The sequence below is a fragment of the Rhipicephalus microplus genome, chromosome 7, assembly GCF_043290135.1.
Source record: "Rhipicephalus microplus isolate Deutch F79 chromosome 7, USDA_Rmic, whole genome shotgun sequence".
Lineage (NCBI taxonomy): Eukaryota > Metazoa > Arthropoda > Arachnida > Ixodida > Ixodidae > Rhipicephalus > Rhipicephalus microplus.
The window spans coordinates 77,612,020-77,628,634 of record NC_134706.1 but is presented as its reverse complement, the minus strand read 5'-3'; the positions used below and the strand labels follow the sequence as shown (position 1 = coordinate 77,628,634).

Here is a 16,615-nt window from a genome sequence, read left to right as displayed (position 1 = left end):
AAGATCCGGTTTTCACCTTATGTTCGCTCGGAGCCTGAATGAGGTTGGCAGTGTCATGGCAGCTGTTCCATGAGGCTAAGGTTTGTAGTTCAAGCGCGCCGCCGCCGCAGCAGCAGCAGCAGCCGCCGCCACCGCCACCATCACCGCCGCCCACCGCCTGCCGCCGCCCGCCGCCTGCCGCTGCCCGCCGCCGCCGCCGCCGCCACCGCCGCTGCCTCCGCCGCTGCCTCCGCTGATGCCGCTGCTGCTGCCACTGCTGCTGCCACTGCTGCTGCCACTGCTGCTGCTGCTGGGGCACCAATATCGATGCCGAGGGTGCCTGAGCGGCTATATGGTGGTTTGCCTTTGTGCGGCGGCTTCTCTGTGGGGACATCTGTAGCCTTTAAAAGGGCTGCGTGCGAAAGAACACGGAACTATCATGAAAAAAAAGCATGGAAGTGCAAAAAGCTAGCATCCTACTGAGTTGAAAACACTTTCGGCTGTCACCTAAGCCTCTTCGTTCTCCCTTATGCCACAGTAAACAGGTATCCACTAAATTGCTACATCATATCTCTTTGGTAGAAATGCTGAGAATTTCAGCAATTTATAATGATAAAATGCGATGTGGCTCTTGTCTCATGAAGCCGTTGATGGTTTGAAAAATAGGTGTTGTCAGTCAATTGATGGTTTACAGGTATAATTGTAAGGTAGTACACCTCACCTCTTCGATGAATAAAGTTTTTTTTCACTCACTCACCCTACGAGGCTTAACTGGTCAGCCGCGAACTAGAGTGCACTTTACGTGATGCGTCATATAATCAGAAAAATATTAAGAAAGGAGGTGAAAGACTCGCCTTTTTTGCTACGAGTGGCGCTGGGGTACAGTCCCAGGGATTTATCACACCAAGACACTAAGAAAAGTAAAAAAAAAAGACTAGAACAATCCTTTATTTTACCCGAACTGTGCGAGTATTGAACGCGTAATTTGATAGCTGAGAATCAGGATTTCATTGATGGAAGGATTATTTTTTATGCGCTTAATTGCTTTCACATCACTTGACAATCTTTACACTGCAGTTAGGAAGCCAGAAATAATATGACATATGCTTTACTTCGCCTATTTATCTGTCGTTCTTTTTACACATACTATTGAGCCTTGTGGCCCAAACAAACACAAGTATGAAATTATAACCAGCTCGTTCATCGTCGCAATATTTACTGTGGCGTGTGTCATTACAGGTTCTGGAAAGACTTCCTTGGACTCATACTTTTGCACAGGTGAGCTTACCGATGTTCTATCCACTTACAAGTAGCAGAAACTTGTTCTCTTCAGAGTATTTTAGATATCGAGAACTACAGAAAAGTGTGTTTTTTAGCCGTAGATGTGCTTCAGATGGATGTTCGCTTAGCCATGTTAACAAAATACGTGACTGAATTTTTCATCGTGGGGCTCGCTATAACACGAAAGTGAAAAGTTTCATCAAAGGGGTGATTGAGCGCTCATTGTACATTGGTACATAGTGGTGCCGAACCACAAGATTAATGTAGCTAGAAGAATAACAATCGGGTGAAGCACTGAGGTAGAGCAAGCCTTCGCTTATCATGAATAATAGATTGCCACTATCCCTCAAGAGGAAGGTAGATAAAAGCTGGTTCTTACCGGTACTTACATATGGAACAGAAACCTGGAAGATTAGAATAAAGGTTCAACTTAATGTGATTACGAAACAGCAAGCAAGGAAAAGAGAATTGGTATGTGTAATATTAAGAAACAAAAAGGAAGCAGAGTGCCTCAGAGAACAAATGCGTGTCAATGAAATTATAGTCGAAATCAAGAAGCACAAATGGTCACGGGCAGGTTACGTAGTGCAAATGGAAGATAACCGATGGATTACATAACAGCGCAAACGCCCAAAAAGCTCGCACAATCTCTCATTGAAGAGATCCATGTGTAGACGCGAAGCAGCAGGAGCGCTAAGGGCTAGTTCACACTGAGCATTCCGGCCACCAAAAATAGGCCGAATTCAATTAGGGGTGGCGATATCTGCAGAAATAGCCCTGTCAACACCGATCATGCAAAGGGGGGGGGGTTGTAGAGGGGCAGTGTCTTTCTATGTATCGGCCTTCATCGTCGCTGAAATAGAGTGGCATCAAACGCGTAGTTAGAAGGTTGTGAAATGAGGTCTCGTTGATAGAATGGATATTCTTTATCCGCTTAGACTGCTTTCACTTCACTTGACTACCTTTACTTCGAAGTTACGAAGCCAAAATTATTTTGCACTGTGCTTGCCTTCACCTAATTGTCTGTCGATTTTCTTACACCAGATATGCAGGCTTAGGACTCCGACAAACGGTAATCTAAAAATAGAACCTGCTCGATCATCGTCACAGTAATAAATGCGGAGCATTTCTTAGTGAACTTCGGCGACTTTGAGCGTATCTATCTATCTATCTATCTATCTATCTATCTATCTATCTATCTATCTATCTATCTATCTATCTATCTATCTATCTATCTATCTATCTATCTATCTATCTATCTATCTATCTATCTATCTATCTATCTATCTATCTATCTATCTATCTATCTATCTATCTATCTATCTATCTATCTATCTATCTATCTATCTATCTATCTATCTATCGATCTATCTATCTATCTATCTATCTATCTATCTATCTATCTATCTATCTATCTATCTATCTATCTATCTACCTATTTATTTATTTAAGAAATACCTCACATCGCAAGTGTCCACCCAACGAATGCAAAGAATGAATGCAGGGTACCAGCTAGAATCGAACTCAAGCATTCGGCGTGGCAATCAAGCATTTCCACAGAGCTGTGGCAGGTTTCGAAACTACTTTTCAAATAGATTTCAGATTTTTATTGATACGAATACAAGAATGTGACATGTGTTTAGTATAAAAAAGGAGGGCCCAAAGTAAAAAACTGTATCGGGACCTCCTTTCAAGGGCAAATTGTGGTAAAACAATGTTAGAGGCAACATAAGCAGTAATCGGACATATAAACTAAGAATAATTGCAGCAAAACATCAAAATACACACACAAATATTATATATATACATATATATATGTATATATCTATATGTATATATCTATATGTATATATATATATATATATATATATATATATATATATATATATATATATATATATATGTATATATATATATATATGCTTCACATCAAACGCTAATCTTCGTGAAACGTCAACAGTGGTCGTAGTTCTAGCAACCGATTTACCATTTTATGAACATAACATACGTACTACTTTGATACAGCCGTCCCATCGGATAAAAGTCAGCGGTGATTAGTTGCCATGTGCTGAAGTTGATTTTTTTATCAGTGTTAAGGACAGCATGTTCGCGAGCATGAGACCTTCTTATCAGTTTTGCTAATGTGCATGTTTCAGTTGTCCTCGTTGTGCAAGTGCAAACAACAGGGTATAAAAACATCTATAACTCTTACGTATGCCTGTGCGCACAACCTTTGTACAAATATGTACTATGATTTTATGGCATGTCGCTCAATAGAAAGATTTCGAATGCAGTCACCTTCCCTCCGTACGCTTATCGTGTGTATATCTACAGGTGCCCAAAATACGGCCTTGAACTCCAACTTCTGCCCAGGTAAGTTTTCTATCGATGTTCTATCCACTCACAAGAAGCTAAAACCAAGCCTCTTCGGAGTAGTTAGGTTGGTGGGTGCTACACAAATAGGTGGCTTTTTAGCAGTGAATATGCTTACCGTTAACGAAGTACGTGACTCACCTTAGCGTTGTAGGGCTTGCTATATAACGAAAGTGAAATGTGTCATCAGAGCAGTGGCTGAGCGCTAATTGTACATTGACATATCATGGTGCCGAACCAGAAGATAAGCAACTAGAAGTATAAGAATGCGGTGGAGCACATTCGGCAAGCATTCCCAAGTCATGACCCAGGCAGCACGCCGCCGTTGGACCAATCTTGGACCAACATCGGCTAACATCGGCACCGACGTCGGGCCGACGTCGGAAGTGCAACTTCTTCCAATGTCAGGCCGACGTTCAAGCCAATGATGGGCCGACGTTTTGCCGATGTTTTAGCCAGTATGCAACCAACATTGGGCCGACGAAGGCCCATCGTATTGCCGACAAAGCTGCCAATGTTCGGCCAACATTGGGCCATATTTCAGCCAATCACATGCCATTTTTACGCCGATGTTGGCTGCACGACGAATATTGGCTACGGATGTACGAACGACATTGGACCAATCCAGGGCCACATTGCAGCCAATCAAATGCCGTTATTACACCGATGTTTCCTGCACGACGAATATTGGCTACTGATTGGCTTGCCATTATGTAACCATTATTAGTAGGGAATTTTTCTTACCGGAAGATTTAAACAATATGCCTCGATGACCTGCTCTTGTAGCTTTGCAGCCCTGTATACTTGGGGCAACAGAAAATTGAATGCTGAGAACTGAAAGCAGTTACGCGATCTATTTCATCTTTTATATCTCATTCCTTTTGCTAACACTAGAAGTGTAGTTTATTTTTTTACCAATTTATCTTTTGCAATAGCGAGTGCTTTATTTGGTACTGGTATTTGGTACAGCAGATCGAAAAAAGTCGTTAGGAAGTAAATGTTGAAAGCGTATGTCCCCCACTTGCAATCCCCACATATGTCCCCCACATGGTAATCGAGAATATTCATAGTTTAGAGCATCTTTTTGGTAACTAAAACATGGTGATGGTGCTTCCGAATCAGCATAAGCTAGCCGAACAGTGCACCACCGACAGTCTGCAGACTATTTATTCTTTGTTTTTTTTATTTATTTGGTACAACAAAAAATGTATACATTGAAAAATATATATACACAACTAAAAAAGGCCCGCTCTACTGCAGGTCAGGTTGCGTTGGGGGCACAGTGACAGTGGTGCTGTCAAGGCCCTGGCTGCTGTGGCTGGGCAGGAAGCCAGCTGCCGCGAGCAGCCGATAATCTGCACTCAGAGTGGGGATCATCGGGCTGCTCCACAACAAATGCTTCTCTGAAGCGCCGCTTCCTGCCCCCACAGCGATCACCAGACCCTGGCAGCCACCTCTTAATAAAGCTGAGGGCCTCCACCTGGTCGCACCCTGCTTTTTGGCAGATGACATCTGCATACAAGAACAGAAATACCATAGTACACATGAAGCACTGCAGTACAGAGAATACACAAGGGTGTACACACACATAAAACAATGAACAAGTCTAACCTGTCACTAATCTACAGAGCCTCAGGTTCACAAAGGCCCTTTTCCCTTTTCTGCCATGAAGGCTGTACAGCACTTGCACGTCATGTGCCAATACAGCCTTCATGGCATTCACACCAATTTCTCGGAGGCCACGTCCCCCAATCTGCAGGAGGTGCTTGCACTGTAAAAAAATGCAAGAACGCAACAGCACATCGAAATGTTTTCATGATAAAAATCTGCAAGAAGAGGTCACTGAAAACAACAACTTGAATTTTTGGGCATCACAACATTTCATTGTTTTTTTTACGCTAACTTCAACTCACTTGTCCTAAAATGGTTTCCACATCAGCCCTCTCACACTCAGTGTGAGAACCTTTCAGAGTCCTTCTCTGAATGCAGTTTCGCTGTTATGAAATCAAATACAACACTGTTATAACCCTTAATAAATATTGATTCTAGCTATGAAATAGTATAATTACTTTGTACAGTGCTCAAATTCCAATACACATTTCTTCGAGGTTACAATGTCTTTGCCTGAATGTTGACCAGGAGTAGCTTCTACAGGTGAAAAACGATAAAATATGTGGAATTCAAAAAGAAGCTTGGACATGTTTTTAATCAATGCATTGTAAGCAGAGCACAACAAGATAAATGAACATGATCAAGGCGTACTAAGAGGCAACCTTAGAGCGACCAAATCTTGGTCATAGATGAAACTGATAGAAAAATAAAGGTCGCACTAGATGGTCGCACCATTTGCTGTTTATATTTTTCTGTGATAGCCAACAAAGAGGCATGTCGCTATAGAAATCTCATCACAATAAACAAAGGTGCATTTTTCTTCACACTGCGAAATTGGGTGAATGTTAGATTTTTAAAAAAGTAAGAAATCGGCTAACACAAGGCAGGGTGAACTGTAGCTCAAAGTAGAGAGAGCCGCAGCGGACAAGAAATAGGGTGATAAATGAACAAAATTACTGAATGTCCGTTTTAAGCAGGCTATTGCTAGTCACTGCCCCTCAAACACACGTTGCCGCCTACATCGTCTGCTAGCTTAGGACAGTTCACTCGGACTTCACAGACTATAGTAAATACAGGCGAATCTCATTAATTCCAACACACTTAATTCGAACTGACGCTGTGGTCCTATCAAAGCTATAGCGCGCTCGGAAAAAGCTCTCAGCACCCCGCCCAAACCTGCGGTGGCACTTCAGACACCTCATCGCTGTGCTTGAAGAAGAAAATGAAGAAAAGGAAAGAAAAGACTGCGGTGGAATGTTTGCCAAATGCCAATCTGCGACATTCCTGTGCCCCGCTTCGGCTTTTTCCGTCCCTGCCACGTAGAGACCCTTCTCCTCTTAACACTGCGCATGAAGAGAAAGAGGGGAAAAAAAGCTGTCGCAGAGAGTTGGCTCTCTCATGCCGATCTGCAAGGCGCCGGTGTCACGCTTCCCTGTTTTTCGTTCCTGCTATGTAGAGACTCTTCTCCTTTCAACACCGCGCATGAAGAGAGAAAAAAAAAAAAGCTGCCGCGGAGTGTTTCGCTCTCGAATGCCGATCTGCTTTTCTCCAGGTGGAGACGCTCCTCCATTCTCATCATGTGCTGGCCACGCTCCGGCTGCAGCGCAGATGGTAACAGTGGAAACACAGTTGTCTTCGAAGAGTGTCAGCACTGGACATTGCCGCGCGCAACTTCTTTTGCCAGGAGAATACTGAAGCCGAAGTACAAATGCTTTGCAAACTGCACGCAAAACTTGTTGACTCGTTGCAAGGCCAACGTGTACAGACACGTATTGACTACTTTAATTAATGACGGATGTCCTGTAATTTGTGAATAAAACTTCTCCATGCACATGCATCACTGCATGGTGAGCCCTCCGCTCGTTTACCGTATTTACTCTATTCTACCGCGCCCTCGATTGTAACGTGCGCCCGGTTTGCACGACAGAAAAAAAAAAAAATCCTAAGACATCGGTTGCAACGCGCACCCTTTTTTCTCGTTGGCCCGCTTGATCACACCACTCGCGAAAACGACTCTTTTTGAGAGCGTCTTCCGTTTAAATATGAAGTACGGGGGAAGCTTATGCCTATCTGACGTGCAACAGAGCATTGCTGTCACTCTAGTTTTACCGTGGCCCGATGTCGGTACACAAACTTGCTTCGCCCCCTTCTCCTAGACGGTTGTGGTGCCAGGCATGTCGAAGTAAAGAGGCGTGTGATTGGCATTCCCGATTTGCCCAAGCAGGTAGCCGTTGTTGTGCCGCAAGTTTAGGAGGAACCTCTGAAGACTCTGAAGCTTTTCTTCGTACTCCTCCGGCAACTTCCGGCATATGCCCGTTCGCCTTCGGAGGGAAAAGCCTTTTCTCTTCATAAAGTTCGTTAGCCAGCATCTGCTCGCTTTAAAATGGCTCTGCATTAGCCCTTTTTCTAAGGCTAACTGCATAGCCTGCACTTGGAGTAGTTCTGTCGTCACGGGCCGCTGTGCCGCTCACTGCTTAATCACATACTCGCCGAGCAGCTCTTCAATTTGTGGAAACCGACCCTGCTGTGGTCCACTAAAGCCTTTGCGTGAATCTTTGCTGTTGACAATATTCTGCTTTTGTTTCCGCCAGTCCCGCACGCACGTTTCGGGAACTCCGAATGACCGCGATGCGGCCCGATTTCTGTCCGCTCCGGCACACGCGACGACTTTTCTTTTAGAAGCAGCATTCTAGTGCACTCGTCGAGTTTTTGGAGTCGGCCCTACCATGCCGTCGATGCTAATGTACTACAAGATGACGAACTCCTCAGCACATGTATGAAATGAAGTGCCGCACATGGGAAACACATAGGCAGAAATGACCGACGCGCCATGCCGACGCACGTAGGGGGCAGCCATTTTGTAAGTGGCGATGGCAATAGAATGACCATATTCATTTTTTTTTCGTACTCGATTCTAACGCACATGCGATTTATGAACTCTCTTAACCGGAAAAAAGGTGCGTGTTAGATTCAAGTAATTACGGTAACTTTCATTATTTTGAACTTCTTTTAATTTGAACAAATTTTCTGGCCTCTTTGAGTACGAATTATTCATATTCGACTGTAGTACAGTGGCTCATGAGATAACCTGACTAGTTTGTTTCCCGAAACACAGTATCTTGAAGCAGTACTAAATTTCTGCATGTTACATAGGCATATTAAAAATCAAGAAATATACACCAAAGCCGCAGCCACAGCTTTACTCTGCACAGCTGCCTCTGCTGCCTCCACTTCTCCAATTGTACCAGCAGGCAGCCGGGGAAGGTCAGAGGGGCGCTGTGCTGGCTGGGCGTGCTGAGGCACGGACAAGAGCCGTACCTTGTGCTTCAGCTGTCGCACCTCCTGCAGAACCTGTCTTTGTTGCTGCCGGATGCCAAGTTGGATCCGCAGGATCCGTAGCAATAGAGCTGAAACATACAAGAGTACATACCATATTTACTCGCACAATTTGCATCCTCACATAATTTGCTCACCAGTATAATTAGCCAGCCTGCTTTACTACAAGAAACTTTTTGTTCGCATACTTTGCCCTCCCCAACCAGCCCGAGCCACCTTGCCAGCACACACACAGACACATTTGACTTCATGATGCTCTGGTCAGGCACATCTCTTGTCGAGCAGGCGAGTGCAGTCTTACACAAAATGGACTGAGTGCAAGGTCCCTTCTTCCATGAACTTTTATGCTTTCCCTAGAATATCGAACTTGAAAACTGAAACCTGTTTATGTGTAGTCCGAAATGCCTAAAGGTTTGCCTCCTATCTTCCCACCTCTTCCACGGCAAGAATGTATTCCCGAGACACAGCACAGATGTTGAACGCGTGCAAGGACCTGTCACATCAACTAGATGAGGCAGGTTTTCGCACTCATTTTTTTTTTCGGTTTCGCCATCTGGCCATTGCGTTTTTACCGCTCCTTGTGATAGGCTACAATAATTATATACGGGGCAGATTGCTGTTATAAAGCTTACCGAAGAAAACTGAAAACGTGCTACCGCTAAGCACATCAGCGTGGAGTTCTTCGACATGCAATATTCAGTATGGGAGCCAGCAGAAGAGTGCGTTGAATAAGACTTAGCATAGAAGCTTGGGTGTGTTGGTTAGATATCGGAGGGAACACAACGCAATAGAAGACTGGGACAAGGAATGGACACACACACACATGAAGGGCGACACACACAGCACTGTGTTGGCATCGCGCTTTCTTGTCTGCATCTTACTTTACATTGGGTTCCCGACAATTATTGGAGAGTACTTATGTTCTCTGGTATAACCCTGTCGTGGGAACTGGTTTTTGTGAGCACTGTTCGGAAGAACTTCAAGAAAATGGGGGCATTTCAACAGGCTTAGCAAACAAATGACAATCCGCTTTGAGACAGCTGTGACAGCGCCTGCAACATATATTCCCAGTTGAGCTTTTAGGCCAGCGATTCCTACTAGCTTCGCACATGACCGGATTGACAAAAAAAGTACACATAATACGCGAGTATATACCGCATTTGACTCTGTAGCTTTGATGAACCAGGCAGATACACAACTTTATCCAAAACTCCATTGATTCTGTTGCAAAATTATTCAACAAACAAATTGCGATGTTATCCATGTTACTATACGATTGTGGCACTTTACCATTGCAGCTCTCCAGGAGGCACACATAGTGCAGCGCTAGTTCACCACTCGCAGTTAATTGTATGCAGTAGGTTGCTCACAGCAACTGACTGCATGCAATGGTGAACATCTTGCATGCTTGCACCGCTGTTTCAGCATGCTGGCTGCTTCCCATACTGCTATCAATTGATGTTCACAAAATTGGGAAGATGAAGAAAGACTACACAGTGCCCTCTGGCCACCCTATACTCCAAACCTCCAGCCAACAAACAAACAAAAGAAACAGAAGTATGCAAATGAATATTATTCCTAATGCAGCTGGAATGGAGTGTAGTTTGTCACCAATTCTGTGTGTTAAGTCAATATGGAGTGAGTTAACTCCATAAAGTAGCTTTTCTCATAACAGTGTTCACTCTATTGTAACACAAGGAGTGACTTCATAGCATCTAGAAGGAAAAATAGAATCTTCAGTATTTGATAGAAATGTGAGGCTCTACCTTCAAACAACAATAATCTGGAAAAAGAACTCATTACATTCGAAAAAAAAAAGGTAGCACAGTTGATCCCCTTTACAAGAGACACGGATGTAACAGACAAACGGGGATAAGAGGCACCAGCGTGCAGGCTGACATTTGGCCCATCATGCATCAGGCACTCCGTAGATGCGCCTGTGCAGCCGGGAGCCCTGCAGTCAAGCATGCTGAGCAAGACTGTTGACCACTGTACAATGACACATTGCCACAAAATTTCAAAACTTCATTTCACAGACTTCTGCAAAAGCTTCTTACACTCTTGCATAATTTTTGCACAAGCTTCTCTCATTCTTGCGTGATTTTCGTCAGAACATATAAGTGTTGGAAGTTGTATGTCCCCAAAAACTTGCACAATACAAATAGCATACATTAAAGTCTATCACTTAATACGTGCATAGTGTAACAATGAAAGGAAACTCACGCATGGTTTGCTCCGAGCCTTCCCCGTGCGGTGCCTCCTTGAGCCTTGGAGAGCACTGTACAGCTAGAGCAAAGTAGCATCAATCCAGTGTGAATGGCAGGTTAACAAGACAACAAAACTAACCCCCATATTCATAAACGCTCCCCGACTCGACTTTCACCCTTCACTTGACAGAGTTGAGCACTGTGCCGCTGCTCGTTTGAAAGCGACGCTGCGCTACTCGAGAATCACAGCAGATTATTGCTGACATGCAGCAATTTTCTCTGCTTAGAGACGGCGCTCCCATCAGCCATCTCAAGTGAAGGTGAAGCGTTGAGTGGAGGGACGTTCTAGAATACGGGGGTAAGATTGGTTGCAAGAACACTACAATAGACACACTTAATTTTTACACTTCATCTATATTGTACAGCTACACACATTCTGCATCCTTATAATGCAACATATACATACAGGCTTATAAAGTAAACACTGTAGGCTGCTCAAATAACACCTACACAAAAAAATTACCCAAAAGTGGCCATGCGCAAAGTAATTTTATTTGAAACTCACAAAACTTTTGCGGTGATGGAGAATAAATAAGACAGGTTACGCTTGGAGGCACATGAGACCTTCGCAGCTTTCATAAAGTACAAAAAACAATATGGTATGTGTGTGTGTATGTACGCATGAAGCTTCAGCCTTTACATACGGTTTCTTGAAAGAATCGACTATGAATTTTATGGCACCTGTGTCCTTCAGCGCAATTGAAAGCCTGCTGATCAGTGTGTGCAATTGTGGAATAGTTACATGGAAAATGGCGTGAAACACCTAAAATCAAATTTTTCTAGCTAGGAAATATGCAGCTGTGTATACACAACACATGCTGCAAACAGTGGGAGGTGACCACAAGAGTGATTTGAGTGTAAGCGGCAGTATTCCGCATTCATGCAGCCCGCCATTTTCAACTGTTGCCCAAAAGCAGCACCACTTCAGTGTGCTACTTTTTTTTTTACATCATAAACAGCACGGAATACAGCGAGGATGAAAACAACATATGCAATTAAATTTTGAGCACTATTTATGGTGCGCATGATTTATTGATTGATATGTGGGGTTTAACGTCCCAAAACCACTATATGATTATGATAGACGCCGTAGTGGAAGGCTCCGAAAATTTAGACCACCTGGGGTTCTTTAACGTGCACCTAAATCTGAGCACACGGGCCTACAACATTCCCGCCTCCATCAGAAATGCAGCCGCCGCAGCCGGGATTCGAACTCGCGCCCTGCGGGTCAGCAGCCGAGTACCTTAGCCACTAGACCACCGCGGCGGGGATGGTGCGAATGAAAAAAAAAAAAAGGCCTTTGTACAACGACGAATTCATAATTTGCCTTCACGGACATTCTGTTAGGCTGCACCACATACAGATTTTTTGTGGCTTTCAAAAGAGATTTGAAAAAAAAAAATAACCGTGTTTACTCTCGTCATGAGCGCACTCACTAAGTCACCCTCATTTCAGTCGCCAAAATTTTGAATTTTTTTTTTCTTCCACATATTAAACACACACCTTACGTTCATCCGCTGAAGTCCCACGGGCTCCCCCCCCCCCCCCCCTTGCCGCCTTCGCTCGCTGCCACGTGCCATTTTATTTTTGTTTCTATTTGTTCACGGAACGTCCCCTGTCTTTTTTAATTATCTCTTGTAACATATGTGGCATTATCTTGTTCCCGAGGTGCCACAGGTGCTTTGCTATGTAGATGCACCATTAAACTAGTATTTTTGATCAACTGTGCATTTCTGATGTTTACCTTGCAAGTACGCAAAACTGGCATGCTTCTTGATCTACGATACACATGTGGCTTGTCTCACTTTGAAGGAAAAGTTAGCATACAATGATGTAAATGCTTAGAATTTGAAATATTGAGGCAGCAGCACACCGGAGATGATCATATGGTAAAGAAACAAGTGCTGCCTTATTACTGGCAAGTTGTCACTTATATGTACAAATAAATTTTGCGAGCTAAAAAAAGTACAAAAGCACAGCGAGGCTATGATGTGGTTCAACCTATGGATTCGCTTCATTTATCACGCCATATGATGAAGCTTCCTTTGGTAAAACTGCTCAGATAAGAAAAAAAGTTTGCTGTCCAATACAGCAACTATACATACAAAGTGTGCACGTGCATCTCGCAGCGCCTTTTCGTCACTTCCGAAATGCGCCACCAACATGCCCGGGCACCAACCGAATCTATCGCCTACAACTGCCATGTTGTCTCCTCGTGCTTGCACCCGTTTAGTTTTGCCTCACGATGCAAGTTTGAGAAATTATGAGCTGCTAGTGAGGCAAGTTGATTTAGTAGTCCACGCAGAGGGAGCAGAGCTTAGGGTGTTTCTTCGCTGAAAGTTATAACCTGAAATTGAGAACGCACATTCCGATTTTCCTAAAAGTACCAGCGTATTTGGCTGGTGCAGATTAACAAAAGCTACTTGAAGAAACTTTGCAATATTTGCATCTTCAGGTGCAACTTCATTACGGATAAGTGCCATAGCCAAGTATTTACCTGCAAACAGATATAGCTTACCAAGATACTGTACATACAAACTTGTCCGCAGTTAAAATCATGATGGCGAGGAAGGCGGTTAAAATCGTGATGGCGATCGCGGAGATTTGGTATTGCATTGAAACAAACTATAAAGAATGGGAAACAATATTAGTTCACTTTGAAGTATAGCCGATCGGTTCAAGTTGGGCGTCAGGATTTTTTTTAATTAGTCAATTAATTCTATACACGATCACTGTCATGTTCAGTGACTCCACTGTACATTAGCGTACAACAAAAGCAAAATACAAAGTGAAAAGTGTGTTAAAGCATACGCGAAAAATAAAGTGATGACTGGCATTACCGCGGCACACACACTACGCAAAGTCGCTATCTGCCTTGTATAATATTTTCCTCGACTATTTCCACAAATTGCAATCAAAGAGGCTCAAGCTCAACATCAGCACTGTTTAAAACACTTGGGAGGGGGGGGGGGCATTGCTATTTTGGTGGCGTAGGCCGTGACAATATATTCATAATATTATATCTCTTGTAAACTTGCCTAGCTCTGCACGACTAGTTTTCGATGGGAGCAGCTGCGCTTCGCACATCCACTCTTAAAATTGCGGCTCGAGAGATTTTGAGCTTTCACTTGTTTTTGGGCCAGGCAATTTATAGTGAAAGCAAGATAATAGGCCCTCATAGGTTGTGGCGGGCAGCCGGTGTACGCCGTGGCTGGTATATGTGTCGCACATCTTGATTATCTGGTCTTGTATCGAGTGAATGAGCGAGGCCTTCCTAATCCAATGAGCTCGTTAAAGTAAGACAACAGAAAACCACAATGCCTCCACATCGTTCACAGCAACAGATGACGAGCCCCCAACAAACCGCACTGCAGCACGTGAACTGCCGTAGGTACCCAGGGAGTTACCCGGGCATGGCGGGAGAGGGCGACAACGGCAGAAGTGACATCACAAGAACACTATGTATAAAGGGGACATTTAAAGACTTTTTTCCCTTTTATAAACTTCGTGCACTGTTCTGTCACAATTTATAGCTCAGAATAGTTGTATTTTGAAAAGGGCACTAATTCATAAGCCCAATGGTTCAAGGATGGGTGCATATAGGGGGCCCATTCTACGTTTTACTTATGCCCTTCAAGAACTTGCTTACAGGGCCAAAGTCCTGTTTCAGAAAGAACACACTAGTGCGTGGCCAGCAGTCCGTCAAGCATTAGTGCTGGTGAGATTTGGAAATGCAGCGCATGAGCATCCTCATCTGCTACTTCTCTGCTCATGCTCTCGGGGATTACTTGCGAGGCACGGTCCTTCGCACTTTTCATTTTCACACTGTAAATCAACTGATACCAACTCTGCCTTCCATTATTTAATAAACCAATATTTCATAGTCACGAGGACGAGCTTAAAATGTTTGCTACATCAGACCTGAACAGCATTTTGAGTCATCGAAACTTGCTAGTTGCAGCGAGCATTATGCGAAAAATATGATGTGCTTTACGGTGACAACTTGCAAAACACTGCAGCAACGATTAAAATCATGCATTTTTTGTGCTCACAGGAAATCCCTGAAGCAGGAGGCACTGGGCTAGATAAATTGCGCAGCTAAAATACGGATGTGCTTTCCAATGCTGTCATGCGTACAGGCGGAGAAATTGCAGACAAAACTGGGCGCACCCCGATTCTATGCGCATGCGTCCCATTCACAAGCCTCGCTGCCAGTTAGCACCACATGGCTCACTGTCCATGAGCTCGCTTGTTTCCTGTAACAGTGGACCATACGGTACACCTATTTAAAAACGAGGATAGAATGTATATAATGCAGCATCTGATGAAGCCATGACGATGTGTTGCTGATGAAATCTGGAAGAACTCTAGTTAGTACCCTTATTGTTAACCAGCCGACCGACTAGCAAAAAGATTTGCGACTGAAATGATGGCATCTACACCTGCCCTTAAAGGGACACTGAACAAAGTTTTTGCCGCCGAGATTTTCAGCCAAAGCAAAAGATTGGGCCATGATATTCATAGACAATAATAATTTCAACCAGAAACTACGAAAACATACTGAATTTAATGAGCATTTTACAAAATGCCGCGTCTAGCTCTTAGACACGGCGTTTTCTAAAAGGTCGCGACATTTATTTTTCAAGTTTTTTTTTTGTTATTCAAGACAAATCTACGGTGCATTGTTCACAGAAAACAAAATTGCCTCGGTAAGATTTCTTTGCGAGCAGCTTACTAATTTTAAGGCAGGCGCGTTGATTCGTGAACTGAAGGATGCGAGTGATCGATCTTGCCTGCTAGTGGCTAGGCGACAAAGGCTTTACCTCATGTCCAGGTGTAGCTAAGTCACGCAAATGGAGCAGAAAATGTGCATTATCATTTACTTCACCTAAATATCACACGTATGTGACTTATTGCCGGTGACAGGTGATCAGGATGAAGTCGACAAGTTGCAAATCTGAACAAGAATTCACTCGAATGAAAAATCAACCTATACTCACGTGCACAGTGAAGTCGAACACGTCGTCCGTCAATGTTGTCGCTGATGCCCGAAGGAAAAGAGAAGAGGACAACCGACGGGGTCGTCTCTTTCTATAAAGTCGGCGGAACTGCCAGAACGGCCAACACAAAAGGCATCGCGTTGACATTCCTCCATCTGGGCATCAGTCGCTCCACCCGGGCATGCAGCTGCTACTGGTTCTACTACTATCCACTTCCCCGTGCCTCTTCCCGACATTGCAGTGTTGCTGCCATACTCGCGAACCTTTTTGAATTAAAGCACGCAATCATGTATTATCGTGCGCCATACTAAACTTAAGAACAGTGCGCCGGTACATGAGATCGCGAAGCGCGGTCCACGCCATCACAAGAGCAATTAGAGAAATGAAACAAAGAAAACAAAAATGTATAAAATATTTTGTCTCAATACGATCCGCAATTCAGTTTCCTGCAGCGGCTTTTGGCTCTGTATGAACGGCCAAGCCAGTGCCAAGCCAAGCTTGCGTCCCTGATCAGCTGTTTGTTTCCATCGAGAATTCAACAGTGAACTGGCAATTTGTTTAGATGATATTGCTAAAGGCCTTGAAATTGAATATTTCTCTACGTACTACTGCTGTACTTTTCCTCTGTTTCCTGATCACAGTGATGAGATTGAGGAGGTTACAATTTAGAAAACAGCAAGTGCAGCTCAAGCATTGCTAGTATCGCTGTTTCGGTAATAAAATGTTACAAAGATTTTGCCCCGCGACCTGCTTGCCGTGTTCGAGCAC

General features: G+C 43.8%; 2 protein-coding genes across 16 annotated transcripts in view; one reads left to right on the top strand and one right to left on the bottom strand.

Annotated features, from left to right (window-relative positions):
- LOC119179860 (japanin-like-RA2) overlaps positions 1–16,615 on the top strand; it is a 162,797-nt gene that overhangs the window by 13,626 nt on the left and 132,556 nt on the right. For all 11 annotated transcript variants that reach the window (XR_012884937.1, XR_012884938.1, XR_012884936.1 and 8 more), the window contains exons 2-3: positions 1,219–1,257; positions 3,595–3,633. Coding sequence is in view for 8 of the 11 variants with exons in the window: in XM_075869293.1 (XP_075725408.1) it covers positions 1,219–1,257; positions 3,595–3,633 (78 nt within the window). In the remaining 3 variants the exon portion in view is untranslated. The remainder of the gene's footprint in view (positions 1–1,218; positions 1,258–3,594; positions 3,634–16,615) is intronic.
- LOC142767511 (uncharacterized) lies at positions 4,799–16,453 on the bottom strand. 5 transcript variants are annotated; one of them, XM_075869299.1, is made up of 5 exons: positions 15,848–16,445; positions 10,804–10,858; positions 8,425–8,651; positions 5,245–5,404; positions 4,799–5,145 (listed from the first exon to the last, which is right to left on the bottom strand). In XM_075869299.1, the coding sequence occupies exons 1-5, from the start codon at positions 15,992–15,994 to the stop codon at positions 4,931–4,933; spliced, it is 804 nt and encodes a 267-aa protein (XP_075725414.1). In that variant the 5' UTR covers positions 15,995–16,445; the 3' UTR covers positions 4,799–4,930. The 5 variants fall into 5 exon arrangements, with proteins under 5 accessions (XP_075725414.1, XP_075725415.1, XP_075725417.1 ...); XM_075869300.1 differs by having other exon boundaries at positions 8,563–8,651; positions 15,848–16,280; XM_075869302.1 differs by having other exon boundaries at positions 10,804–10,866; positions 15,848–15,985.

Bases quoted from the DNA above. Each gene is read 5' to 3' on its own strand.
- LOC142767511 (XM_075869299.1), bottom strand. From the start codon at position 15,994: ATGTCAACGCGATGCCTTTTGTGTTGGCCGTTCTGGCAGTTCCGCCGA. The intron at 10,859-15,847 runs GTGAGTATAGGT...CTAGCTGTACAG, and splicing joins TGTTCGACTTCACTGTGCAC to TGCTCTCCAAGGCTCAAGGA. The intron at 8,652-10,803 runs GTGAGTTTCCTT...TGTATGTTTCAG, and splicing joins AGGCTCGGAGCAAACCATGC to CTCTATTGCTACGGATCCTG.